The 27965-nt window shown below is 55.3% G+C and overlaps 1 protein-coding gene across 5 annotated transcripts; it reads left to right on the top strand.

Moving 5' to 3' along the window:
- Positions 1–183: 183 nt before the first annotated feature.
- Positions 184–27949, top strand: SETD1A (SET domain containing 1A, histone lysine methyltransferase). 5 transcript variants are annotated; one of them, XM_054455658.2, is made up of 19 exons: positions 184–672; positions 1460–1624; positions 1843–1938; positions 3984–4254; positions 6154–6275; positions 6820–7049; positions 7335–8184; positions 8324–9109; positions 9608–9784; positions 10234–10321; positions 12082–12239; positions 12379–12466; positions 14154–14495; positions 22420–23469; positions 23760–23932; positions 24037–24147; positions 24359–24478; positions 26919–27056; positions 27134–27949. In XM_054455658.2, the coding sequence occupies exons 2-19, from the start codon at positions 1475–1477 to the stop codon at positions 27305–27307; spliced, it is 5124 nt and encodes a 1707-aa protein (XP_054311633.2). In that variant the 5' UTR covers positions 184–672; positions 1460–1474; the 3' UTR covers positions 27308–27949. The 5 variants fall into 5 exon arrangements, with proteins under 5 accessions (XP_054311633.2, XP_054311630.2, XP_054311631.2 ...); XM_054455655.2 differs by having other exon boundaries at positions 575–711; XM_054455656.2 differs by lacking the exon at positions 184–672 and adding an exon at positions 742–871.
- The last annotated feature ends 16 nt before the right edge of the window (positions 27950–27965 follow it).

Raw genomic sequence — 27965 nt, forward strand, 5'->3', positions numbered from 1 at the left:
GGCCCCGCCCACAGCGGAATCCGCAGATTCGCCAGGCAGGATCTTCAGAATTCCTCGGGTCCCTCGATACTCGGCTGAAAATTCTCATCGGACTCTGAGAGGAGCGCTGGGCTGGAGGCATTTTCCCCAGGGTCAGAAGCAGGCTATTCTCTCACTTGGGCCAGTAAGAAAAATCCAGAAAAAGTTGTCGACTCTGCCAGCAGGGATTGGCTAACGGGCCGTTATTTTCTTGACTCCACCAAGGCGGATGAAGGGGAGGCTACGGCTGAGGCCGGGAACAGTGGCGAATCTGCAGCCTCTCAGACTTTGGCCGTGCAAAGAAAGGACGGGGAAGAGAAGCAAAGCGGCGCGCATCCTGTCCAGCGATTCGCCCCGCCCGACCGGTGAATCTGCGTCTGCCGAACGCGCCACTGAAGGTTCCCCAGCGCTGGCTGGCCTCCTCCCCTCCGCCCCGCCCCTTTTCCTCAGGGACTAGTCGCAGCTTTCGTCGCCGCCGATTCGTCAAGGTCCTGGGCCGCAGCATCTGGATCGTCGTGGCGAAGCCGACTCTCCGGGGGATGCGGCCAATCTCCAGGCTCCCTGGGCCGCAACTCCCGAGCCTCCCAGGGCGCCGGCCGAGACGAAGCCGCTACCCTCGGCCCCGTGGGTCCCCCGGCAGCGCCTGTGGCGAAAGTGCGAATGCAGACCCTGTGCCCGCTGGGCCTCGCGCAGGTGGCGGTGGTGTTTGGTGCGCGCGCCGGGGAGGTGGTGGTGGGGGGGCGCCGCCGCCGCCACCGCTGCGGGGCCGGGTCTCGCGCTGCCGCTGCCGCCGCCTCGCGCCGCTGAGGTGCCGCGCGAGGTGGGGGGAGGGGGAGCCGCTCGCCGGGAGCGGGTGAGTAGGGCCGCGCGGCGCGCGTGCGCGGAGACCTGCTGGGGGGTGCAGAACGCGCCGGGGCGGGAGGAGAGGGCAGCGGCGCGCGTTCCCCCCACCCCCCGCCCGGATTCGGGGTCGAAGCCGGGTCTCGGGCTCGGTCTCGCGGTGTTTCCAACGCCCCGAAAAGGTGCCGCCTTTCGGCCGGAGGATCGGGGCGCGGGGACGAGAGCGGGTGTGTGGGAGCCGTGGCCGGGCTCGGCCCGGGCCGCTGGCCGGTGAGGAGGCGGGAGGGGGCGGGGCCTGCAGGGGGCGGGGGAGGGGTCTTGCGCCGAGGCCAAGTGGGGCGCGCGCTAGGGAGAGCGGGAAGGTAAGGGGGCTCGAGACGGGCCTGGGGCCCTGACAGTAGAGTTGGGAGGTGGAGAGAGGCTGGGTTGTTGTGGCGAAACAGAGGGTACTTGGGGGAGAATCCGGGGGAGCCCCTGGTCAGGGTGAGGGGTGGAAACTGGAGTGATGGGAGAATCTGGAATCGGGGCTGGCCAATGAGAAAAGGCAGGGGAGTCAGGCCCAAGTCCTGACCCTTCTTGCGTGTCCCCCTTCCCCTAACAGGGTAAATGAGCAAAGATGGACCAGGAAGGTGGGGGAGATGGGCAGAAGGCCCCGAGCTTCCAGTGGCGGAACTACAAGCTCATCGTGGATCCTGCCTTGGACCCTGCCTTGCGCAGGCCTTCTCAGAAGGTGTACCGCTATGATGGAGTCCACTTCAGTGTCAACGTGAGTGCCCGGGCCTTTGCTTGCCATCCGGGGAGCTCCAGGTGCCCCTGTCCTCTGTGATTCTGTTCAGCACCTAGAACAGAATCTTGAAGCCTGCCTTCTTGAAAGTGGGCAGTTGAACCCACCTCTTCTGCATGTGTGTGTCCAGATGGGCTGCTTAGAGCTCCCCAGCCTGGATTCACCCTGAGCTCTCTTTCTGCTGCTGCTTTCCTTCCTAGGACTCAAAGTATATACCAGTCGAAGATCTCCAAGACCCCCGTTGCCATGTCAGGTCCAAAAACAGAGACTTCTCCCTCCCAGTCCCTAAGTTTAAGGTAAGTGTCTGCTGGGCTCCTGGTGTGGTAGTCCTAAGAGGGTGTGGAGGATGCGTCTTGGCACTATAGCTGAATAAAAGGGTTTCCAATGAAAGGGTCTCAGCCAGATCTAGCAGTCTCTGAGGCTGTGAGACTCAGTTGTTTTGGACAGGAGGTACACTTAATCTTCTAGAAAGGGGCAGGTCAGGTGTCCTAAGTGTATCCCTGGTGGCTGGGGTGTCGACTTCTTGAAGGGTGAGGTAAAGACTCTTTAAGTGCTATACGTATCACTGTATATTCGTAGACAGTGCATCATAGCACACAAGAGTGGGATCTCCCAGTTCCTTGACAGTCAAGGGGAGTGACAAGGCCGCTGCCTACCTGGGTTGCACTGTTCCCCACCTCTCATTTGGCGATGTCATTTCCCTCTTGTTTACTTCGAGGACTCCCATTCCCCACCCTAGGCAGGATATTCTCCAGGCCTTGAACTGGGCCTGGAACACTGGTGGTTCATCATTTCCTTCTCTGATTGTTTATTCTTCCTTTCTAAATAAATTGTCTGTGGGGTCCTTTCATTCTTCTTCTTTTTCTCTTTTTTTTATTACTTTGTACACTTCACTTGGATAATCTCTTTCACACCCACAGCTTCAACTATTACCTAAATGTTGATGACTTCCAAATATCTGTTTCCAGCCAACATCTCCAGGCTTGTATGCCTGGTAGGGGGACAGTTTCATTTGGAGGCCACACATGTTTCAGATGTAAGGGATTTAAAACAAATTATCTACCCCCTTAACCTACCTTTTTCATTTTCCCTCTACTCATATGTGGCAGTACCATCGACTTAGCTGTACAGCCTGGCAGCCTGTGATTCTCTCCTTTTCTCTCACAGTTGGTCACTGAATCCTCCTGGCTCTTTTCCTTTTTATTCTTCATCTTTCTATTCTCATCGCCACTTAATGTAGACCTTGGTATTCATTTCACCTGGTCTCCTTGCCTTCGTTCTTGCCTCAGTTTCTCCTCTGCCTTGCTGTCATTTGTCTCTTTGGCTTCACTGCTCTTCTGTTTTCCTTTTGTTGCCAAGTCCATGTTTTGGGACATTGACATGTATGGTTATTGACCTGGCCAAGCCTTATCCTCCGCCTTGACACCACACCACACACTTTGCGGTTTTTCAAAAACACCAAGTTGTTTTATATTTCCATGTCTTAGGGGTCCTTGTCATTTGATGAATTGTTAATCCCCAAATCTCAGTAAGAATGACACCATCTTTATGAATTCTTCCCTGATCATACTCTGTACAAAGGTTTCCTTCCCTGGGCTCCAGAACACCATGTACGCGTCAGCTGCCGCTGGGTCGTGTTGTGTTTGTATGTGCATGTCTTGTTACTTTTCTGTACGGGAATCTCTTCCTATCTCTGTATTTCCAGTGCCTCGTTCATGGTAGTTACCTAGTAAAGGCTGAGCTAGGGAATTATTGCCCTGTGGCTCGTTCTCTCCACGTATGTTTATTCCTCATTTCTTTCTTTCTTTCTTTCTTTTTTTTTTTTTTTTTGACAAGGAGTCTCGCTGTGTTGCCCAGGCTGGAGTGCAGTGGTGTGATCTCGGCTCAGTGCAACCTCTGCCTGCCAGGTTCAAGTGATTCTCCTGCCTCACCCTCCTGAGTAGCTGGGATTACAGGTGCCCACCACCATGTCCAGCTAAATTTTTTTTTGTATTTTTAGTAGAGACAGGGTTTTATCATGTTGGACAGGCTGGTCTTGAACTCCTGACTTCTGGTGATCCATCCATCTCATCCTCCCAAAGTGTTGGGATTATAAGTGTGAGCTACCACACCTGGCCTAGTTTGCACATTTCTGTTCTTAATTCTTGCTGTTATTCTATGGTGAGAAGAATTCAGGGAAAAGGGCTCAGGTCTGATGGATCCCTTATTTTGGGCCCCTTCCCTTGCCCCTCACTTTCCCGGACCTCTCTGTTGACTTCATGGAGCTTGCTAAAGTTTCCCGAAAGACAAAGGAACAGTGGTCAGTGTTGAGGCCCCATACCAATGCCTCTTCTTTCCCCAGCTGGACGAGTTCTATATTGGACAGATTCCACTGAAGGAAGTGACTTTTGCAAGGCTGAATGACAACGTGCGGGAGACCTTCCTGAAGGATATGTGCCGTAAGTACGGCGAGGTGGAAGAGGTAGAGATCCTCCTTCACCCCCGTACGCGCAAGCACCTGGGCCTGGCCCGTGTGCTCTTCACCAGCACTCGGGGAGCCAAGGAAACGGTCAAAAACCTCCACCTTACCTCCGTCATGGGCAACATCATCCATGCCCAGCTTGACATCAAAGGTGAGGACTCCTCTGCCTGCCACTCAGGCTTGGCCTCCAGCGGAAGTTGTACATGCAAATGCCTGTCAGGGTCAGGCAGGCGCCCAGGGTTATGATCTGAAACTATTGGGGCCAGTTGTGTTTCTGAAATCAGATCAGATTTTAGAGTGGAATTATGGTACATGGATTTTTGTATGTGTGGTGTCTTCAGCAAGGTCGGGCAATAGGTCATAATCAAGCACATAACTGTCTGTAAAAAAAAAAAATCATATGAAGGGTTGTACTAGGTAAGATGAATAGATTTTAGTAAATCAGCCCAGGTCAGGTTGGTTGCTTGGTTGGTTTTTGAGACAGGATCCTGCTCTGTCACCCAGGCTGGAGAGCGGTGGCGTGATCTTTCCTCACTGCAGCCTCCAACTCCTGGGTTCAGCCACCCCAGCCTCCTGAGTAGCTGGGATTACAGGCATGCACCACCACACCTGGCCAAAGTTTTTTTGATTATTTGCAGAGATAAAGTCTCACTACACTGCCCAGCCCGTTTTTAATTTTTTTTTTTTTTTTTTTTTTTTGGAGATGGAATCTCAATCTGTCGCCCAGGCTGGAGTGCAGTGGCACGATCTTGGCTCACTGCAACCTCCACCTCCCAGGTTCAAGTGATTCTTCTGCCTCAGCCTCTTGAGTAGCTGGGATTACATTTACGTGCCACCACACCCGGCTAATTTTTGTAATTTTAGTAGAGATAGGGTTTCACCCTGTTAGCCAGGCTGGTCTTGAACTCCTGACCTCAAGTGATCCACCTGCCTCGGCCTCCCAAAGTGCTGGTATTACAGGCATGAGCCACCGTGCCTGGCCTCTTTTTAATCTTTCTATACGCCATTCTATAACACGTATAGGTTTTGATGCCAGATTCTCAGAAATACTGGATTTTCTGGGTTTTTTGGTTTGGAAATTTGAGATAGAGAGTAAAGGAGCTGTGAACACAAGCGAGGTGGTCTGGGCTTCTGTGTTGAGTGATGGGAGCAGTGGGGTCTGTGGCGAGCTGCAGATTGCAGTATTGTCTGGAGGAGGCAGCCATTAGTGGGCACTGGCCAGTTCGCAAGTGGAAATGAGGTTTAACATTCTTGAATTTGATTTGTAAAAGAAAGCCAGGGCCGGGCATGCGGTGGCTCACGCCTGTAATCCCAAGACTCTGGGAGGCCAAGGTGGGCGGATCACCTGTGGACAGGAGCTCGAGACCAGCCTGGTCAACATGGTGAAACCCCATCTGTATTAAAAATAACAAAAATCCGGACGTGGTGGTTCATGCTTATAATCCCAGCTACTCAAGAGGCTGAGGCATGAGAATCACTTGAACCTGGGAGGTGGAGGTTACATCGTGCCACTGCACTCAAGCCAGAAATTTGGGTTTTTGTGTGAAATCTCGTGGTTTTTAAATACCATGCTTCCTTTCTCACAAGGTTTTTCTGAGGTGTTCACTCCACAGCTCCTGCGGGCTCCGTTAGTCCCCAGGTTGCTGTTCTGCACGCTTTAGTTTACAGGATAAAGAGCATGGGGTGATCGAGCCTCTGGGTTTGAATTCCAATTTTTCCAATGACCAATTCTGTGACTTTGTGTAGGTCACTTTTAAGCCTCTAGAACAGGTATTGATGCTTCCCTTCTGGTGATCCAGCATGGTGAAATAAGTAGAAGTTTTTTTGATAAATCATGAAGTGTCATAAAATACGTTGTTTGTGGTAGTTTAGAGGTAGAGATGAGGTAGAAGGTCCCGAAGGTAGAGTTATGGTAGGAGAACTGACATCCTGAAACCCAGATTCCAAGAAATTGTAGGAAACTTGAGGCCTGAGAAAGAAGCAGGAATACCAGATCAGGAAGGAGTTAGTGTCTCCATCTGACAATTGGTTCCCATTTCCCTCTCTCCAGGACAACAACGAATGAAATACTATGAACTAATTGTCAATGGCTCCTACACCCCTCAGACTGTGCCCACTGGGGGCAAGGCCCTGAGTGAGAAGTTCCAAGGCTCGGGTGCAGCCACTGAGACGGTGAGAAGTTTGTGGCTGCCACAGCCCCTAGCCATGTGGGCATGGTGCCCAGGTGCCTGGAGCAGGAGCAGTCTTCTGGAGGTTCCGGGCTTTCCCGTTAAACAAAGAAGAGCCAAGCAAAGCTGCTGAGATGCTTTCAAAAGACAGGGAACTAGGGGCTGGGCGTAGTGGCTCACGCCTGTAATCCCAGCACTTTGGGAGGCCAAGGCGGGTGGATCACAAGGTCAGGCAATTGAAACCATCCTGACTAACACGGTGAAACCCCATCTCTACTAAAAATACAAAAAATTAGCCGGGCATGGTGGCGGGCGCCTGTAGTCCTACCTGCTTGGGAGGCTGAGGCAGGAGAATGGCGTGAACCCGGGAGGTGGAGCTTGCAGTGAGCTGAGATCACGCCACTGGACTCCAGCCTGGGCGACAGAGCGAGACTCCGTCTCAAAAAAAAAAAAAAAAAGGGGAACTAGGATTCCTGGTTTGGGGAAGGGCAGGTTTCAAGTGGTGTTTGAGCCCATTCTTCTCTCCTTGCCCTGCTCTGTCGCTCCAGGCCGAATCCCGCCGCCGCTCTTCCTCTGACACAGCTGCCTACCCAGCAGGCACCACTGCAGTGGGCACTCCTGGCAACGGCACCCCCTGCTCCCAGGACACAAGCTTCTCCAGCAGCCGACAAGATACCCCATCTTCCTTTGGCCAGTTCACCCCTCAGTCCTCCCAAGGAACCCCCTACACTTCTCGGGGCAGCACCCCCTACTCTCAGGACTCCGCCTACTCCAGCAGGTACAGAGCAGACCCCGCCTGGGGCCCCGCCCGCAAAGTCTGGGAGCTGCCACTGGGAAGAAGATGCCCAGAGTCTCTCCAAGAGGGAGTTGGAAATAATTTGTCCTAGTTTCTCTGTGGATTCAGTCAACAAATTGCTGTCCTCGGGGAACACACTAGCTAGGAACCCAACATATAGCTCTTCTTTTGAGGGCAGCATAGAGGGCCTTTGGGCCCTGGGACCCAGGACGCTCTAGTTTGGTCATAGAGAGCTGAGTCCAGCTAACTCCCCTGCTTCTTCTCCAGCACCACTTCAACCTCCTTCAAGCCCCGGCGGTCAGAGAACAGCTACCAAGATGCCTTTTCCCGCCGCCACTTCTCTGCATCTTCAGCCTCCACAACCGCCTCCACGGCCATTGCCGCCACCACTGCAGCCACTGCCTCATCCTCTGCCTCTTCCTCCTCATTGTCCTCGTCCTCCTCGTCGTCCTCTTCCTCCTCATCTTCTCAGTTTCGTAGTTCTGATGCAAACTACCCAGCGTATTATGAAAGCTGGAATCGCTACCAGCGCCATACTTCCTACCCACCACGCCGGGCCACACGGGAGGAACCCCCTGGAGCCCCTTTTGCTGAAAATACAGCTGAGCGCTTCCCACCTTCCTACACCTCCTACCTGCCCCCCGAGCCCAGCCGGCCCACCGACCAGGACTACCGGCCTCCTGCCTCAGAGGCTCCACCCCCGGAGCCTCCAGAACCTGGTGGAGGTGGGGGTGGAGGAGGCCCCAGCCCTGAGAGAGAAGAAGTTCGGACTTCCCCCCACCCAGCCTCACCTGCCCGCTCTGGCTCCCCAGCCCCGGAGACCACCAATGAGAGTGTGCCCTTCGCCCAGCACAGCAGCCTGGATTCCCGCATCGAGATGCTGCTGAAGGAGCAGCGCTCCAAGTTTTCCTTCTTGGCCTCTGACACAGAGGAGGAGGAAGAGAACAGCAGCGTGGTCCTTGGGGCCAGAGATACAGGGAGTGAGGTGCCTTCTGGGTCAGGACACGGGCCCTGCACACCCCCTCCGGCCCCAGCTAATTTTGAGGATGTGGCACCTACAGGGAGCGGGGAGCCAGGGGCTACCCGGGAGTCTCCCAAGGCAAATGGACAGAACCAGGTGAGGTTGGGGTCAGCCAGAGGAGGCACCTGGGCTCTGGGAGTCAGGGTTGGGCCTAGGGGAGAGGGAAGGGAACCAGATGAGAAAGTAGGGCTTGGGACAGGCAGAAGCCTTCTGTGACCCTCCTCTGCCCCCGCAGGCTTCTCCATGCTCTTCTGGAGACGACATGGAGATCTCCGACGACGACCGGGGTGGCTCACCCCCTCCGGCCCCGACGCCCCCTCAGCAGCCTCCACCGCCTCCCCCTCCCCCGCCTCCTCCTCCTCCCTACCTGGCGTCCCTTCCTCTTGGTTATCCTCCCCACCAACCTGCCTACCTCCTCCCACCCAGACCTGATGGGCCGCCACCCCCTGAGTACCCCCCACCTCCTCCACCACCCCCGCACATCTATGACTTTGTGAACTCCCTGGAGCTCATGGACCGACTTGGGGCTCAGTGGGGAGGGATGCCTATGTCCTTCCAGATGCAGACCCAGATGTTAACTCGGCTCCATCAGCTGCGGCAGGGCAAGGGATTGATTGCCACCTCAGCTGGCCCCCCCGGTGGGGCCTTTGGGGAGGCCTTCCTCCCGTTTCCACCCCCGCAGGAGGCAGCCTACGGCTTGCCCTATGCTCTATATGCACAGGGGCAGGAGGGCAGAGGGGCATACTCACGGGAGGCCTACCACCTGCCCATGCCCATGGCAGCCGAGCCCCTGCCCTCCTCCTCAGTCTCGGGAGAGGAGGCCCGGCTGCCACCCAGGGAAGAAGCAGAGCTGGCAGAGGGCAAGACCCTCCCGACAGCAGGCACCGTGGGCCGTGTGCTCGCCATGCTGGTCCAGGAGATGAAGAGCATCATGCAGCGAGACCTCAACCGCAAGATGGTGGAGAACGTGGCCTTCGGAGCCTTTGACCAGTGGTGGGAGAGCAAGGAGGAGAAGGCCAAGGTGAGGCCAGCGCCTGGGACCGGGGAGCCCTGGGCTTTGCAGGAGGAAATGGGCCTCTGGCTCCTCCAGGCTGCACAGCTCAGAGGAGACAGGTGATGGAGGCGAGTGGAGAGAGGCCGCAGGCCCTCCGGGCCACCCTGGCTGGGAAGGGGAGTTGATGGGACAGAGAAGCAGGCACAGATGGGCCTGGGAGGCAGCAGAGCTTTGTCCTGGCTCCATTGCTTGCTTGCTTGCGGTGGACAAGGCCCTTAGGTCTCTTCAAGGTTTGGTCTTCCATTTTGCCACTTGTGAAGTGGGAATGGTGGCTATTTCTTAAGACTGGTGGGTGAAATGAGCAGACTTTTGAGAAAATGCCATGTGGGGGCTGGGACAGGTGTGACCACGATATGGAGCAGCAAGTAGATGCATTCTGTATTCCTGGGGTCCGGGAGTAGGTCTCAGGCAGGAGGGAATGCCTGGGTTCTGGGCGCTGGGGCTCAGCCCCACTGCTGCCTGCAGCCATTCCAGAACGCGGCCAAGCAGCAAGCCAAGGAGGAGGATAAAGAGAAGACGAAGCTGAAGGAGCCTGGCTTGCTGTCCCTTGTGGACTGGGCCAAGAGCGGGGGCACTACGGGCATCGAGGCCTTCACCTTTGGGTCAGGGCTGAGAGGGGCCCTGCGGCTGCCTTCATTCAAGGTACTCAGAACTGTCGTTTTGTGGGGTAGGGTGGGGAGAGGAAGAGGGGGCCTCCTTCCTTGGGGTAGGGGTGGTCAGGAACCATGAGTGTTTGAATTTTTTCTTTTTTTTTTTTTTTTTGAGATGGAGTCTTACTCTGTTGCCCAGGCTGGAGTGCAGTGGCCTGATCTCAGCTCACTGCAACCTCCGCCTCCCAGGTTCAAGCAATTCTCCTGCCTCAGCCTCCTGAGTAGCTAGGGTTACAGGCACCCGCCACCATACCTGGCTAATTTTTGTATTTTTGGTAGAACTGGGGTTTCTCTATGTTGGCCAAGCTGGTCTTGAACTCCTAACCTCAGGTGATCCACCTGCCTTGGCCTCCCAAAGTGCTGGGATTACAGGAGTGAGCCACCGTGCTCTGCCTGAGTGTTTGAGTTCTAAACAGGCCCCATCTTTTCCCCATCCCCCAGGTAAAGCGGAAAGAGCCATCGGAAATTTCTGAGGCCAGTGAGGAAAAGAGGCCTCGTCCCTCCACTCCTGCTGAGGAAGATGAAGACGGTGAGCAGGGTCAGGCATAAGGAGAAGGGGTGTGCTGCGTGGGTTCTGATGGGAGAGCAAGAGGTGGGGATGAAGGGGTCAGGTCGTCCTGAGGGCACAGCCAGGTGGAGGTGCAGGGTTGAAATGCAGCAGTTCTGAGAGGTGTGGGATGCACCAGGTAGGGTTATCCCCGGATTGTAGTTGCAGGTCTTCCTCTGGTCTGCTGATTTACGTTTTCTGTATTTTGGGTTTTTCCACCCATGAAATTCAGTGTCTGGAATCACAGAATTCCGAATTAAATGAGGCATCTTCCCAGGTTTCCCACCTGATGCTAATGCCTTCCTACCACCTTCCTCCTAGTTTGCTTGAGTTTGAGCCCTTGCTTGATAGCTACCATGGCCTGGAAACTTGCCCATTGAGTCAGATCTGCTTCCCTGGAGACCCACTGGCCTTCATACTCTTTTCTTCGGCCACGCATAACAAGTCAGCTCCCTCTTCCACCCGACCAGAAAATGATACAAGATCAAATGGACAGGACATGTTTAAAACTGTGTGGGCTGGGCGCAGTGGCTCCTGACTGTAATCTCAGCACTTCCAGAGGCTGAGGCAGGAGGATCACCTGAGGTCAGAAGTTCAAGACCAGCCAGGCCAACATGGCACAACCCTGTCTCTACTAAAAATACAAAACAGCCAGGCATGGTGGTGTTCACCTGTAATCCCAGCTACTTGGGAGGCAGAGGCACGAGAATCACTTGAACCCAGGAGGTGGAGGTTACAGTGAGCCAAGATTATGCCACTGCACTTCAGCCTGGGTGATAGCATGAGACTGTGTCTCAAAAAAAAAAAAAATATATATATATATATATACACACACACACATGCACACATATATATATACACATATGTATATACACGCACACATGCACACATACACACATATATATGTATACACACACACGTATGTATATATATGTTAAGGCCAGGCAGGGTGGCACTCACCTGTAATCCCAGCACTTTGGGAGGCTGAGGCGGGCGGATCACAAGGTCAAGAGATCGAGACCATCCTGGCCAACATGGTGAAACCCCGTCTCTACTAACAATAGAAAAATTAGCCAGGCGTGGTGGTGGGTGCCTATAGTCCCAGCTACTTGGGAGACTAAGGCAGGATAATTGCTTGAACCCGGGAGGCGGAGGTTGCAGTGAGCCGAGATTGTGCCACTGCACTCCAGCCTGGCGACAAAGCAAGACTCCGTCTAAAAAAAAAAAAAAAAAAAATATATATATATATATATATATATATATGTAAGCCAGGCACGATGGCTCACGCCTGTAATCCCAGCACTTCAGGAGGGTGAGGCAGGAGGATCACTTGAACCCAGGAGTTCAATACCAGCCTGAGCAACATAGGTAGACCCTGTCTCTACAAAAATTTTAAAAAATTAGCTGGGTGTGATAGCATGCCCCTGTATAGTCCCAGTTACTCAGGAGACTGAGGCAGGAGGATTGCTTGAGCCCAGCAGGTTGAGGCTGTAGTGAGCTGTGATCATGCCACTGCACCCCAGCCTGAGTGACAGAGCAAGACCCCGTCTCAAAGACAAAAACAAAACTATGAAACATGAGGTAACTGAGGTGTTTGAGTTTCTCTGGTGAGCTTCCAAATTCTCATCTGTAAAATGAAGACCATCAGGAAGATTGGTAATAGTATATGTAAAGCCCCTTGCACAGGGCAAGTATCTTGTGGTTGATGGTAAATTTCCCCAACTACCACTCTGCTGGCCTAGACCCTGAAAGAGAGAAGGAGGCTGGAGAGCCCGGACGTCCGGGGACCAAGCCCCCAAAGCGGGATGAAGAGCGAGGCAAGACCCAGGGCAAGCACCGCAAGTCCTTTGCTCTGGACAGCGAAGGGGAGGAGGCGTCCCAGGAGTCCTCCTCGGAGAAGGTGAGGGCCCGGTGCCAGCTCCTGGCCGAAGCCGACTTCCCCATAGCCAGCATCTCTGTGGTTGGAGCCCCAGCAGCTGTGCCTGGTGTAGGACCAGTTGTCCCTTTCCTGTTAGTTCCCATTTGTCTTTTTTCTTAAGGATGAGGAGGATGACGAGGAAGATGAGGAAGATGAAGATCGAGAGGAAGCTGTGGATACCACAAAGAAGGAGACAGGGGTGTCGGATGGTGAGCACAGACAGTGGAATTGACTTTGGGCTCGGAGGAGGGGTTCGGCTGCCTGGCTAGCCGTTTTCTGAGCCCATATGACCTTCCTGCTGGGCTTGTGGGTCACCTTTGCCCTCTGCAAGGGCATCTGTTTGGGCCACATTCTTAGGAACCCTTGGCCCCTTGACAGCAATAAGCTCAGTACTCAAAATGCTCCCTCCTGCTCCCTCTTCTGCTGAGACATAGCTGTCCAAAAGGACAGCCTGGCAGAATGTTTTTTTTGTTTTGTTTTGTTTTGTTTTGTTTTTTTTGAGACAGTTTCGCTCTTGTTGCCCAGGCTGGAGTGCAATGGCGCAATCTTGGCTCACTGCAACCTCCACCTCCTGAGTTCAAGTGATTCTCCTGCCTCAGTCTCCGTAGTAGCTGGGATTACAGGCACCCACCACCACACCCAGCTAATTTTTTGTATTTTTAGTAGAGACAAGGTTTCACTATGTTGGCCAGGCTGGTCTTGAACTCCTGACCTCAGGCGATCCACTCACCTCAGCCTCCCAAAGTGCTGGGATTACAGGCGTGAGCCACCACACCCGGATTTTATTTTATTTTATTTATTTATTTTTTTTTTGAGACAGAGTCTCACTTTGTCGCCCAGGCTGGAGTGCAGTGATGTGATCTTGGCTCACTGCAACCTCAGCCTCCGTGGTTCCAGTGATTTTCCTGCCTCAGCCTCCCAAAGTGCTGGGATTACAGGTGTGAGCCACCACACCTGGCTAATTTTTGTATTTTTAGCAGAGATGGGGTTTTACCATATTGGCCAGGCTGATCTCAAACTCATGACCTCAAGTGATCCACCCACCTCGGCCTCCCAAAGTGCTAGGCTTTCAGGTGTGAGCCACTGCACCCAGCCTCTTGGAGCAGTGATTTCCCTGTCTCTTCTTTCTGTCCTCCCTCTGTTCCAGTCCATTTCCAAACTGCTTATAGAATCTCTTTCCTAAAATGCACTCCTGACCCTGTGACTTCCCTCCATAAGGTCCTTCCTGGCAACTTGTTCTCCACAGGGTGTCCCCCCCAGGCCAACACCATGGGCCATTTATCTCCTGGCCCTGTTCTGTTCAGCTCCATCTCGCCCTCCTCCAGTCCGCTCCCCAGCTGCCACCACCTTCTAGTCTAACTTATCCAATTCTGTTCCTCAAAAACTGTGAAATTCTTCAGTTTCTTCGAGCCCTTCCCGTACATGAGCAGTCTCAGAATATAGAGTCTGTCATGTTTTTTAACCTTTTCAGCCCAGAATCCTTTTTCACCCAGTCCTTCGTCCAGACTGGGTCCTAAGACCCACTTTAGGAAGGTTTGAGTGCCAGAGCAGCCTGTTTCCCAGTCTCCAAGCCTCCACTTCCTCTTGCTTCCGACATCCCTGTGCAGTCCCCATATCTGTGTGGTGGACTCCTTGTCCTTGAGTTCAGCTTGTCCCCTGGGATGCTTTCCTTGTCGGGCCTCTTCAGACAGAGTCTAGGGCTTCCTTTGCCATCCTCCGTGCGTGCTGATGTTTATCCCACAGTGAAAATGGTTTGCTTATGCAGCTCCTTGGTCTGTTGGACTTCCCCGTCCCTAGCCCAGAGCCCAGCATCCACAGCAGGGAGTGAGTGAGGAGCCCACGGCTGGCCAAGTGAGGTCTGCCCACCTCTCCTGACTGCCCCTTCTGGATTTCCAGGCGAGGACGAGGAAAGCGATTCGTCCTCCAAATGTTCTCTGTATGCTGACTCAGATGGCGAAAATGACAGCACATCGGACTCCGAGAGCAGCAGCTCTTCCAGCTCCTCATCCTCCTCCTCCTCCTCGTCCTCATCCTCCTCGTCCTCTTCATCCTCTGAGTCCTCCTCTGAAGATGAAGAGGAAGAGGAGCGGCCAGCAGCCCTTCCCTCAGCCTCCTCGCCCCCCAGGGAAGTCCCAGTGCCCATGCCAGCACCTGTGGAGGTGCCAGTGCCAGAGAGGGTTGCAGGCTCCCCAGTTGTACCCCTGCCCGAACAGGAGGCGTCTCCAGCAAGGCCTGCAGGTAGGTGCCACAGGGCTGTCGGTTGGATCTCTGTGTGTGTGTGTGTGTGTGTGTGTGTGTGTGAGAGAGAGAGAGAGAAAACAGTGGTATTTGCATTTATTGTGTATAAGTGTGTGACTTTATTAGAAAAACATACAAAGAAAATGTCACCATCTCCTGTCACTCCCTTCTAAAGACATTGATTGTCTGACACACCTCAAACTGCACCGTCATGGTGGTTTACAGAACCCCAGGCTAAGCTGCCTACTAAAGTAAAATGGGTTGGTCTCTTCTCAAGTAAATTAAGGAGAAAGTGCCCAATTGAATAAGTTTTTCCTCCTAATTTTTCTTAAGCCTGTTCTTTAGTGAGTAGTGAACAAGTGCAGGTGATTAAATGGGCAAATAGGTAGAAAACAAGTATTAACATTAACACAGAACTTGGTCCTAGCTGCTTTCCTTTGTTCATTTGTACGTCTAGTTGTTATACTCTAGCACATTCGCATAGCTTAGCCTGCTGAGGGAACCGCTCTTTCAAGCAGTAGATATTTTTTGAGTGCTCATCGCAGCCAAACAGTAGGTGCAGGGGATGGGATGCTGAGCCTCACAGGCAGTGTTCTCACTGTCATCATGCTTACAGTCTACAGGGAAAGACATCTTCATTGAGTAAGCAATACATAGGAGGCTGGGCGTGGTGGCTTAAGCCTGTAATCCCAGCACTTTGAGAGGCCAAGGTGGGCAGATCACTTGAGCTCAGGAGTGGAGTTGAAGACCAGCCTGGGTGGCCGGGCGCAGTGGCTCACACTTGTAATCCCAGCACTTTGGGAGGCCAAGATGGGCGGATCACGAGGTCAGGAGATCGAGACCATCCTGGCTAACATGGTTGAAACCCCATTTCTACTAACAAATACAAAAAATTAGCCAGGTGTGGTGACAGGCGCCTGTAGTGCCAGCTACTCGGGAGGCTGAGGCAGGAGAATGGCGTGAACCCAGGAGGCAGAGGCTTGCAGTGAGCCGAGATCGCACCACTACACTCCAGCCTGGGTGACAGAGCGAGACTCCGTCTCAAAAAAAAAAAAAAAAAAAGAAGAAAAATACATAGGAGGCCAGGCGCAGTGGCTCACGCCTGTAATCCCAGCACTTTGGGAGGCCGAGATGGGCAGATCACGAGGTCAGGAGATTGAGACCATCCTGGCTAACGGTGAAACCCTGTCTCTACTAAAAAATACAAAAAAATTAGCCAGGCGTGATGGGCGCCTGTAGTCCCAGCTACTTGGGAGGCTGAGGCAGGAGAATGGCATGAACCCGAGAGGCGGAGCTTGCAATGAGCCGAGATCACGCCACTGCACTCCAGCCTGGGCAACAGAGCGAGACTCCATCTCAAAGAAAAAAAAAAAAAAAAAGACCAGCCTGGGCAACATAGTGAAACCCTGTCTCTACAAAAATTACAAAAATTAGCTAGGCGTGGTGGCACACACCTGTGATCCCAGCTGCTCGGGAGGCTGAGGTGGGAGGATCACTTGAGCCCAGGAGGCAGAGGTTGTAGTGAGCCGAGATCACACCACTGCACTCCAGCCTGGGTGGCAGAGCGAGACCCTGTCTCAAAAAAAAAAAAAAAAAAAAAAAAAAAGAATAGGAAAACCTGTGGTTACGAACCATGAGAAGCACCAGGAAGAGGCACAGGGCAGCCAGCCGGAGCACATATGCAGGAGGAGGAAGGCTTCCTGCTGAGGTACTGCTGGGCTGAAGTCTGGGCAAAGCAGGCAGCACGGCTGGCTTAGTGTGTGCAAAGGCCCTCCAGCAGGGGAAGCAGCGGGTTGGAAGACTGGAAGAAAGCCAACCCTTCAGAGGGTTGAGCACAAGAGGGCACTGGGGTGGCTGAAACTGGAGAGGTAAGTGAGGGTTGGGCCCAGCAGACAAATAGGCCAGTCATGTCAGCAATTTGGCCTTTATTTTGAAGTAGAAACCCATCAGAGGAATGACATGGTCAGATGTATGTTTCGAAAAAATGCAGTGCAGAGAAAGTTTGGAAAGGGACCACAGTGGATGTAGGGTGCCTCTTAAGTGGCTGTTGTAGAATGTAAGGCGAATTATGGTGATAGCTTGGACTTAGGGTGTTGCAAGGATAGATCAAATAAGTCAGTGTTCAAGATGTGCTATGAACTTTAGGAGGCCGAGGCGGGCAGATCACTTGAGGTCAGGAGTTCGAGACCGGCCTGGTCAACATGGCGAAACCCCGTCTCTACCAGAAAATACAAAAATTAGCCAGATGTGGTGTTGTGTACCTGTAGTCCCAGCTACTTGGGAGATGGAGGCACGAGAATCGCTTGAACCTGGGAGGTGGGGGTTGCAGTGAGCAGAGATCATGCCATAGCATTCCAGCCTGGGCAACAGAGTGAGACTCCATCTCAAAAATAAGATGTGCTGTGAAGATGTGCATGGCCTCCCAGGGGTCTCCCAGTTGCACGTTGTTGAGAATCCGTGGTCTGAGATAGGCAGTGCCCACAGGAAGACCTCCTCACACTGGTGCACTCTACTAAGCTCCAGACCCCATGAGAGGGGAGTTGAGGCTCTCATTACACCTCAGATGACTCTCCAACCTCTTCTGGGCCCATTGGTTAGCAGAAGGGCCTGTGGGGTCACCGGCAGGTCAGAAGGCATGGATCTTAGTCCTCTTCCATTCTCATCAGAGCAGGAAGGAGAGGGGCCTGACCATATCTGCATTTCAGAAAGCCCATTCTAGCAGGAGGAGGAGAGATTTGGAAGAGAGGAGCAAGGAGGTGGGTGACATGAGGAGGTTTGAAAGGATGCAGGTGAGATTTAATGGCATGAACCAAAGCCGAGCGGTTCTAATGTGGCAGAAGAGTGGAGTGGAAATGGGGGTGAGGATTAGAGGGAAATTTAGGAGGTAGGATGAGTTGGTTAAACTTCCCCAGGAAAAGAAATTTGGGAAGAAAACCAGGATTAGGAAGAAAACTGATGAGTGTAGTTGGGGTTGCGTTTGAGATGCCCCTCGGGCTTCCCAGTAGAAACAGTGGCAGTTGGATCCATGGATCTGTGGTCTGGAAAGAACGGTAGGCTGGATATGAGGTCGGTGCTTAGGTCTTGAAAGTGTAGCAGTGAATTCACTTGTAGACCCAGGTAGGCGAGTGGAGGGAGAGAAAGGGCAGAGCCTTCCCATCCTGTGAGAGCGGTGGGCAAGCAGGGCCCGAGGAGGCTGAGAGCGGTGACCAGAGGCAAGAAGGGAAGCAGGTAGTGGAGAGGTTCTGCAAAGCAGGGAGTGGCCTTGTATCACCAGGCCACCAGCAAGGCTGAGATAGGAAGTATCTGTTGCATTTGACAGTTAGGAGGTCATTGGTGACCTTATCAATTTCAGTTGAGTGGTTCAGACTGAGCCAAGTTACAGGGTGTTAAGGAATGAGGGGAGGGGAGTTTTCTGGAAGGGTGGACCACTCTTGCTGAGATAGAAAGGAGAGTTGGGGCCGGGCGCAATGGCTTACACCTGTAATCCCAGCACTTTGGGAGGCTGAGGTGGGCAGATCACTTGAGGTCAGGAGTTCGAGACCAGTCTAGCCAACATGGTGAAACCCCATCTCAACTAAAAATACAAAAATTAGGCTGGGTGCAGTGGCTCACGCCTGTAATCCCAGCACTTGGGAAGGCTGAGGCGGCAGATCATGAGGTCAAGAGATCAAGACCATCCTGGCCAGCACCAACATGGTGAAACCCCATCTCTACTAAAAATACAAAAACTAGCTGGGCGTAGTGGCGCACACCTGTAATCCCAGCTACTCGGGAGGCTGAGGCAGGAGTAATCGCTTGAACCGGGGAAGCAGAAGTTGCCGTGAGCCAAGATCGTGCCACTGCACTCCAGCCTGGTGACAGAGTGAGACTGTCTCAAAAAAAAAAAAAAAAATTAGCCATGCATGCTGGCAGGCGCCTGTAATCCCAGCTGCTCAGGAGCCTGAGGCAGGAGAATCACCTGAACCTGGGAGGTGGAGGTTGCAGTGAGCCGAAATCGTACCACTGCACTCCAGCCTGGGTGACAGAGCGAGACTTCATCTCAGAAAAAAAAAAAAAAAAAAAAAAAGGAGAATTGGGGGTTGTGACATCAGGTCAGCTCCCATGTGTCAAGTACCTATGTGTGCCAGGCTCTAGGCATAGCATGTTGACAATTCATTTTCTCATTGAATCCCCACAACCTCCCCCCCCCCCTTTTTTTTTTTTTTTTTTTTTTTTTGAGATGGAGTCTCATTGTGTTACCCAGCCGGGAGTGCAGTGGTGCAATCTCGGCTCACTGCAACCTCCGCTTCCCGAGTTCATGTGATTCTCCTGCCTCAGCTTCACAAGCAGCTGGGATTACAGGTGCACACTGCCACGTCTGGCTAATTTTTGTATTTTTAGTTAGGCAGGGTCTCACCATGTTGCCCAGGCTGGTCTCGAACTCCTGACCTCAAGTTATCAGCCCACTTTGGCCTCCCAAAGTACTGGGATTACAGGTGTGAACCACTGCGCTTGCCCCACAACCTCCCTATGATTCCCATTTTATAGATGAGGGCTTCAAGGCTTAGTGAGATGCAGGAACAAACTAAGGTTACCAGCCAGAGCTGGAGAGAGAGCAACAAGAGAGGGCAGGGTTGAGGGAGGGGTTAGCTTTTCCAAGTAGGTGAAGCTTGGGCATGTTCCACTGAAGGGAACGGGCCAGGTAGATGTGCCAGGAGAGAGGAATGCTTGCTGGCATGGCCTTTTTGGGGAGGTAGAGGAGTAGCTTCCAGATGTGATGCAGTTATACCCTGCGGTGGGGAGGCAGGGAGATGGGGGTGTTGTGCCTGAGTCCTCTTTTGACCCTATGCTGTAGGAGTGTGAGAGGAAGGGTGGAGTAAGAACCTTGGAAAGTGGAGAAAAGTTGCTCCAGTCCAGGCGCGGTGGCTCACATATGTAGTCCCAGCACTTTAGGAGGCCGAGGCAGGAGGATCTCTTGAGCCCAGAAGTTCGATACCAGTCTGGCTAACAACGAAAAAAAAAAAAAGCCAGGCATAGTGGCACGTGCCTGTGGTCCCAGCTTCTGGGGAGGCTGAGTCGGGAGGATTGCTTGAGCCTAGGAGGTTGAGGAGGCTTCAGTAAACAGTGATTGTGCTGCTGCACTGTATCCTGGAGACAAAGCAAGCTTCTCTCCTGGGCCTCCCCATGCTGGAAGGCCTTGCCGGAGCTGGGGCCTGGGAGTGAGGGGAGAAGAGGCTGCTGGCTGGCTCCACAGGGTAAAGGTGTGGTGGAATGATGAGGACCTGGGGCTGTGCTGGGACAGGAGAGGGCAAAGTACGGGCCCTGGGGTCTGGGCAGGGTGGAGGAGGAAGTTAGGAAGAGGGTGATGTGCTAGAGGGAAACTGAAGGATGAGAAGTTGAAGGTGCAGTGGGGCGGACTGAATGGACAGTGGGGAATGTTGGAGAGGATGGGGAGTCTCCAAGGCAGAGCCGTTCTGGGGTTGACAAGGCCAGGTGTGTGGCTGCTTGAGGGGAGCTGAGGGTGATTGAAGGGGATCACTGGAGATGCAAGAATCCGGGTAAACAGGCGTGATTGCCAAGTCCCCTGGGGAGGTGGCAGAGGCGGAAGAGGAGAGGAAGATGCCGGAAGCCCCTTGGTGTCTGGATAGTGAGAGGGCACGACAAGGGAGTCTGAGTTACCGAGGACAGAGGAACCGTGGCTCAGAGCAAGGGGTCCTTAGTGAAGGCTCACTGAGTTTCTTCTCTTTTTTTTTTTGAGATGGAGTCTCGCTCTGTCACCAGGCTGGAATGCAGTGGCGCCATCTCGACTTACTGCATCCTCAGCCTCCCGGGTTCAAGTGATTCTCCTGCCTCAGCCTCCTGAGTAACTGGGACTAAGGCACGCGCCATCACGCCCGCTAATTTTTGTATTTTTAGTAGAGACGGGATTTCACCATGTTGGTCAGGATGGTCTCGATCTCTTGACCTCGTGATCCACCCGCCTCGGCCTCCCAAAGTGCTGGGATTACAGGCGTGAGCCCCCTCGCCCGGCCAGCTCACTGAGTTTCTAATAACCGGAACCAGTTTCGGTCACCACCGTCTTACTGATTGCCGCCTGGGGATGTTAGTGATGGCCCTGGGGAGGGGCAGGTTATGCAGTAGGAACTGGCTTCTGGGGCCTCGCCCCATGGACCTAAGCGTGGCAGTAGAGCAGTTCTCAGAGGAAGGTGGTGGGAGTCGTATTGACTGGGCAGGTGCCCCCAAAAGTTGTCTCCTAAATGAAAGGGATGGGCAGGTTTCCTTCGGGACAGTCGCAGAGGGAAGTGTGTGTGCAGCAGCTGTGCTGGTGGAGGAGTGTGTTCTCCTTCGAGCGAGGCTTCGCGAGGACATGCAGGCTGAAGCGCGAGGTGGTCTGTAGCGGGTGCTGCCCCAGCGTGGTGGGGAGGAAGGTGAGAGGAGGCCTGCGTGTATCTGGGTCCTCACTGGCTTCCTGGAGTGGGTTGCTGCCACAGGCTGAGACCCCAGCGGGTGTCTAGAGCCTAAGGTGCAGCCAAGGGCCTGGCTCAGGGCGCCAGGGTTGGGAGTGTGGTGGACTCAGGTGAATCGCTGCCTCCTAGGGCTGGGCCTGGTGCCGGCGGCCCTGTTGGCGCTGAGTGGGGAAGCCAGCTGTGAAGCCAGTGAGTCCGTGGGCTGCAGTTCAGAGCATGAGCTCAACCCACATGGCCTGGGAGCAGAGCTTGTTCTGTCATCTGGTAACTGACCACATCTCTGTGCCTCAGTTTTCCTGTCTGTAAGATAGGACCCTCTGCTGGGTGCGGTGGCTCACGCCTGTAACCCCAGCACTTTGGGAGGCCGAGGCGGGCAGATCACGAGGTCAAGAGATCGAGACCATCCTGGCCAACGTGGTGAAACCTGTCTCTACTAAAAATACAAAACTTAACTGGGTGTGGTGGTGCATGCCTGTAGTCCCAGCTACTCGGGAGGCTGAGGCAGGAGAATCACTTGAACCCGGGAGGCGGAGGTTGCAGTGAGCCGAGATTGCTCCACTGCACTCCCACCTGGTGACAGGGCGAGACCCCATCTCAAAAAAAAAAAAAAAAAAAAACGATAGGAACCTCTTTGGGCTGTTGTGAGGATTACATCAGTAATCAGTTACTCTACATAAGAGGTATGATTGGTGTTAGGCACAAAATCCATTGGGCTGGCTCTGAGAGCCTCATGCAGGCTTTCCCAGGGATGGCGGCCAAGGGAGGATGCACTCCTCGTCCTGGGGGTGCGCTGGGGAGGCAGCACCCCCAGTTCAGAGCCACTGTGTTCCCTCCCCAGCCACCCACATCCTGGGATCTCCGCTCCAGCCCTGCTTCTCTAGCAGCACTGTCTCCTGCCCCTCCCCACAGGGCATGTTCAAGTTCTGTAGGGGATGGGGAGGAAGGCAAGTTTCATAAAATATTTTAATACAAAGATGCCGCTTTTTAGGTTGTATCGTGTTCACCTTGCTAAACTGAGAATATTGTTTATGATGGAGATAATGGATATTTTAGCTGAAATGTGGCTGACTGGGTCCTTGGCATGCGACATGGCTGGGGCCTGGGCACAGGGCTGTCCCGCCAGTCTGGGTAGGAAAGTGGAGTCCAGGGCGAGTGGTGCCGCCCTTCTCAGCGTGGCTACAGCTTATGTTGTGTGGTGTCCCCTGCTGGACTGTGGCTCCCGGAGGACATGGAAGGTGTGTGTGTGGACTCCGAGTGTCCCTCACATGTGTCACAGCGGGAACGAACGGGTGGGAAACCCCCTCTCATCAAGGGAGTTCATCTTGCTGGGATGTGGGGCTGAGGCCAGGGCATCTGTGTTCTCCTGAAGTTCCTGGGTGGAAGTGGGGGAGAGCACACAGCCTGTGGTCATGGGCAGCCAGGGCGGCTGAGCCTGGGTCTCCCTGACCTCCTTTCCTTCCTATGTGCTTCCTTCCCAGGCCCCACGGAGGAGCCACCCCCCAGTGTGCCCCTGCCTGCCCCAGAACCACCTGCTGGGCCCCCGGCCCCTGCCCCACGCCCCGACGAGCGTCCCTCTTCTCCCATCCCCCTCCTGCCCCCACCCAAGAAACGCCGGAAAACTGTCTCCTTCTCTGCCATCGAGGTGGTGCCAGCCCCGGAGCCCCCTCCAGCCACACCGCCGCAGGCCAAGTCTCCCGGCCCAGCCTCCCGCAAGGCCCCCCGGGGCGTGGAGCGGACCATCCGCAACCTGCCCCTGGACCACGCATCTCTGGTCAAGAGTTGGCCCGAGGAGGTGTCCCGAGGAGGCCGGAGCCGGGCTGGAGGCCGAGGCCGCACCACCGAGGAAGACGAGGCTGACCCAGGGACAGAGGTGGACCTGGCGGTCCTGGCCGACCTGGCCCTGACCCCTGCCCGGCGCGGGCTGCCTGCCCTGCCTGCTGTTGAAGACTCAGAGACCACAGAGACATCGGACGAGGCCGAGCGCCCTGGGCCCCTGCTCAGCCACATCCTCCTGGAGCACAACTATGCCCTGGCCGTCAAGCCCACACCCCCTGCGCCAGCCCCGCGGCCCCCGGAGCCAGTGCCCGCACCCGCCGCCCTCTTCAGTTCCCCAGCTGATGAGGTCCTGGAGGCCCCTGAGGTGGTGGTGGCTGAGGCGGAGGAGCCCAAGCCGCAGCAACTGCAGCCGCAGCGGGAGGAGGGCGAAGAGGAGGAGGAGGAAGAGGGGGAGGAAGAGGAGGAGGAGTCCTCTGACAGCAGCAGCAGCAGCGATGGGGAGGGCGCCCTCCGGAGGCGCAGCCTCCGCTCCCACGCCCGGCGCCGCCGCCCGCCGCCCCCACCCCCGCCACCGCCACCCCGCGCCTACGAGCCACGCAGTGAGTTTGAACAGATGACCATCCTGTATGACATTTGGAACTCAGGCCTGGACTCAGAGGACATGAGTTACCTGCGGCTCACGTACGAGCGGCTGCTGCAGCAGACGAGCGGGGCCGACTGGCTCAACGACACCCACTGGGTCCATCACACAAATATCCTGAGTGTGGGTGGCCTTCCCTGGGCTTGGGTCCTCCCCCGACCCCTCCTGGCACCTGCATCTGTCCCCCACTCTGTCTGCCTCCCCTCTGGCTCCAAGCCATCTTTTCTCATCACCTGGTGCCTCTTTTCTGCCTTCCAAAGCATTTCTGGCAGCAACAATGGGGCTGGGGCTTTCTCCCCTCTCCCTCACCTGGGTATGCTCAGCAGTGTGGGCCCCGCCCTCTCCTTTGGCTGGGACGCAGGTGGCCAGAGAGGAGCCGTTCTCTTCCTTAACACCCTGCACTCACCAACCTGACCACCCCAAAACGCAAGCGGCGGCCCCAGGACGGGCCCCGGGAGCACCAGACAGGCTCAGCCCGCAGCGAAGGCTACTACCCCATCAGCAAGAAGGAGAAGGACAAGTACCTGGACGTGTGCCCAGTCTCGGCCCGGCAGCTGGAGGGCGTGGACACTCAGGTGGGCCCAACCCCGCCTCTGCGTCCGCCTCCTGCCACTCACCTCCCTGCCCTGCTCACCTCCTCCCTGCCCTGCTCACCTCCTCCCTGCCCTGTGTCTCACAGGGGACGAACCGCGTGCTGTCCGAGCGCCGGTCCGAGCAGCGGCGGCTGCTGAGCGCCATCGGTACCTCCGCCATCATGGACAGTGACCTGCTGAAACTCAACCAGCTCAAGGTGAGGCTGGGCTGCAGTGGGGGCTGGGTGGGGTGGGGTGGGGCAGGAAGGGGCAGAGGCCAGGGGACCACCCAGCAGGCTCCTGTGGTTCCCTTGAGTGGAGTTGGAGGGTAAGCGGCCAGAACGCCCTCTGCCCAGGAAGTCTGTGGGAAGAGCGAGGGTCTGGGGTATGGGAGGTGTCTGGCAGTTGAGTCTCCCTTCTGCCCCCCAGTTCCGGAAGAAGAAGCTCCGATTTGGCCGGAGCCGGATCCACGAGTGGGGTCTGTTTGCCATGGAACCCATTGCTGCTGACGAGATGGTCATCGAATACGTGGGTCAGAACATCCGTCAGGTGAGGCTGCACTCCCAGCCCTGCCCTGGCTTCTGATGCAACAAGACAGTATGGGGGCTCACACACATGCTGTTTGTCCGGTTAAAGCCTTGCACACTCCCTAGCCCCGGTACCTAGCCAGTGAGACCAGCCTCCCTCTGGTGTGGTCAGCAGGTGTCAGTGGTCCAGCAGGGGGCATGGCTGATGGCACTGCTCCATTTCTTTTTTTTTTTTTTGAGACATAGTCTCTCTCTGTTGCCAGGCTGGAGTGCAGCGGTGCGATCTTGGCGCACTGCAACCTCTGCCTCCTGGGTTCAAGCGATTATCCTGCCTCAGCCTCCCGAGTAGCTGGGACTACAGGCGTGCGCCACCATGCCCAGCTAATTTTTGTATTTTTAGTAGAAATGGGGTTTCACCATGTTGGCCAGGATGGTCTTGATCTCCTGACCTTGTGATCTGCCTGCCTTGGCCTCTCAAAAGTGCTGGGATTACAGACGTGAGCCATCGCATCCAGCCAAGCGCTGCTCCCTTTCAAAGGGCCTGGGAAGCGGGAGGGCAGGCACTGAACAAGTATCCACACAAAAGGATGGTGTTCCAGCCTGAGCAATATTGCCAGACCCCATTTCTGCAAAAAATACAAAAGCTAGCTGGGCGTGGTGGTACATGCCTGTGGTCCCAGCTACCTGGGAGGCTGAGGTGGGAGGATCACTTGAGACCACGAGGTGGAGGCTGCCGTGAGCCAAGATTGCACCACTGCACTCCAGCCTGGGCAACAGGGTGAGACCGTGTCTCTAGAAAAAAAAAAAGCCAAAAGGATGGCATTTGGTATTAACAAGATCTGGGGAGTTGGACTATGGGAACACACACCTGGGGGGCCTAACACCTCCCAGAGACCATGGTGCTTGAACAAAGCTGAAAGGAGCTCGCAGGCCCAGACAAGTGGCAGTGTGTGTGCGCTTGGTTGCGAGACACCATGTGCACGAACCTGGAGGCAGAGTCGTCTTCACGAGTGTGGAGGTCAGCTTGGCTCATTAGAAACCAGGGCCATGGCCAGGCGCGGTGGCTCACGCCTGTAATTCCAGCACTTTGGGAGGCCGAGGCAGGTAGATCACCTGAGGTCAGGAGTTCGAGACCAGCCTGGCCAGCGTGGTAAAACCCCGTCTCTACTAAAAATACAAAAATTAGCCAGGCATGGTGGCAGGTGCCTGTAATCCCAGCTACTAGGGAGGCTGAGGCAGGGGAATCGCTTGGACCTGGGAGGCGGAGGTTGCAGTGAGCCAAGATCGCGCCATTGCATTCCAGCCTGGGCAACAGAGCAAGACTCCATCTCAAAAAAAAAAAAAAAAAAAAAACAGGGTCAGTGGCAGCGACGTGCGGCTGGAGGGAACAGGAAGCCCAGACCGCAGACCGCACGGGCTTGGGAGCCTGTGAATCCACTTGGGCCTGTGATGAGAGAGGAGGAAAGTCCCGGAGCTTTCTGCAGGAGAGGGTCCTTCCTCAGGAGAGGGTCCTTCCGCAGGAGAGGGCCCCATGGCTAGTGAGCTCCATGTCTAGGCTGACACCAGTATCCAGGCAAAGGCAAGGGTGGCCCGACCCAAGCAGTGGCAGTAGAGGTGACAGAGAGGAGGCTTTGGGTGCAAGGTGGTTGGCTGGGCTCAGTGAGAGGGTGAGGGGGACGGGAGGCCCTCTCTCGGTGCTGCTCTTAGCTGCTGGGAGTATGGTGGGATGGCCAGTGAGATGGGTGCGAGGAGGAAGAACAAATATGTGGTCAAGATGAGCTCCAGTCTGGACATGTGGGGTTGCAATGCCCCAGAGACATCTAGGGGATGACGCCCAGCAGCTCCATTGAGGTGGCTTTTGGCTGGAAATGGAAGTTTGGGAGGAGTCCCCACCACATAGCTGGCGGCTGAGGCTCTGGAAGGGAGTGAGGTCACCCAAGGAGGGCGCGCAGAGGCTTCTCACTGTCTTCTGGGAAGTAAGGGTTGCTCCTCACACGGAGGTGCGGGGCCTGACATGGGCGGCCTGCCATTTGCATTGGCTGGTGGCAGCCAACAGGTGCCTGTTTTGGAGAGAGGTCCAGGGAGGAGAGATGAGCGGGGTGCCGTCGGTGACATGGCCACTCATTTCAGGAGCTGCCCCAACCCCAGACTTGCCCCAGCAGTCCGGGACCCCACTGTGACCAGGCAGATGCTCGAAGGAGCCAGTGGCTCTCCTACCCACAGATTTCCCTGGAGTCCCCTGCGGGTGACTTAGAATGGCCACCAGAGGCTTAGGATGCTGCCCCAAAGAGGGAGGGCTCCTGGAAGCAGAGTCGAGAGAGTCAGTGCCAGGTTAGCGGGAGCCGGAGGCAGAGCTGCAGCTCCAGGCCTGGTGGGCGTGGACCTGGGGTGCTGGCTGGCAGGCGTGCTCAGGGGCAGGAAGTGGGGGACTCTTCCCTGACCATCGCATCTCACCCTGGCAGATGGTGGCCGACATGAGGGAGAAGCGCTACGTGCAGGAGGGCATTGGCAGCAGCTACCTGTTCCGGGTGGACCACGACACCATCATCGATGCCACCAAGTGCGGCAACCTGGCCAGATTCATCAACCACTGCTGCACGGTGCGCCAGGGGCCAGCCGGGGCAGGAGCTGGGGGTTGGTGGGGGTGGCCACGGCTCACACGCCCTTCCATCCACAGCCCAACTGCTACGCCAAGGTCATCACCATCGAGTCCCAGAAGAAGATTGTGATCTACTCCAAGCAGCCCATCGGCGTGGACGAGGAAATCACCTACGACTACAAGTTCCCACTGGAAGACAACAAGATCCCGTGTCTGTGTGGCACAGAGAGCTGCCGGGGCTCCCTAAACTGAGGTGGGGCAGGATGGGTGCCCACACCCCTATTTATTCCCCCTGGTGCCCTGAGCTCCCAGCACCCCCCCAGCCTTAGTGGGCTCAGCAGGGCCCACATGCCTCCATCTCCAAGCGTGGGGTTGGGGGCCCCAAGCCCAGCGAGGGAGCCTCAGTCCCTGGAGGCAGCTTCTGCCTCTCCTGTCACCCCTGCCCACCACCCCCTGATTGTTTTTCTTTGAGGAGAAGAAGCTGTAAATGTTTTGTAGCAGCCAGCAGCTGTTTCCTGTGGAAACCTGGGGTGCCGGCCTGTACAGATTCTGTCCTGGGGGGCTGCACAGTCCTCTCGCTTTGTGTTAATGGGGACTTCCCCTTATGCCCTGCGTGTATCCCTCCCCAGTTTAGGGGTCTCTGGGGGCAGTGGCCATGTTCTCCCCCTGGGGGGGCTCTGCACCCCCAGTCTTGGGGACTCCGTGCCTGGAACCCTGCCTCATCTGTTCCTGCCAGACCCTGAGGGTCACCCTCCCACCCTGGTGTCATACCCCGGCTCAGCCAGGCCAGGATGGCGGGGTGGGCCCCTTCTGCTGGGCTGGACTGTACATATGTTAATAGCGCAAACCCGACGCCACATTTTTATAATTGTGATTAAACTTTATTGTACAAAAGTGTTTGGTTGGTGTA

Source organism: Pongo pygmaeus, chromosome 18 (genome assembly GCF_028885625.2).
Source record: "Pongo pygmaeus isolate AG05252 chromosome 18, NHGRI_mPonPyg2-v2.0_pri, whole genome shotgun sequence".
In the NCBI taxonomy this organism is placed as follows: Eukaryota; Metazoa; Chordata; class Mammalia; order Primates; family Hominidae; genus Pongo; species Pongo pygmaeus.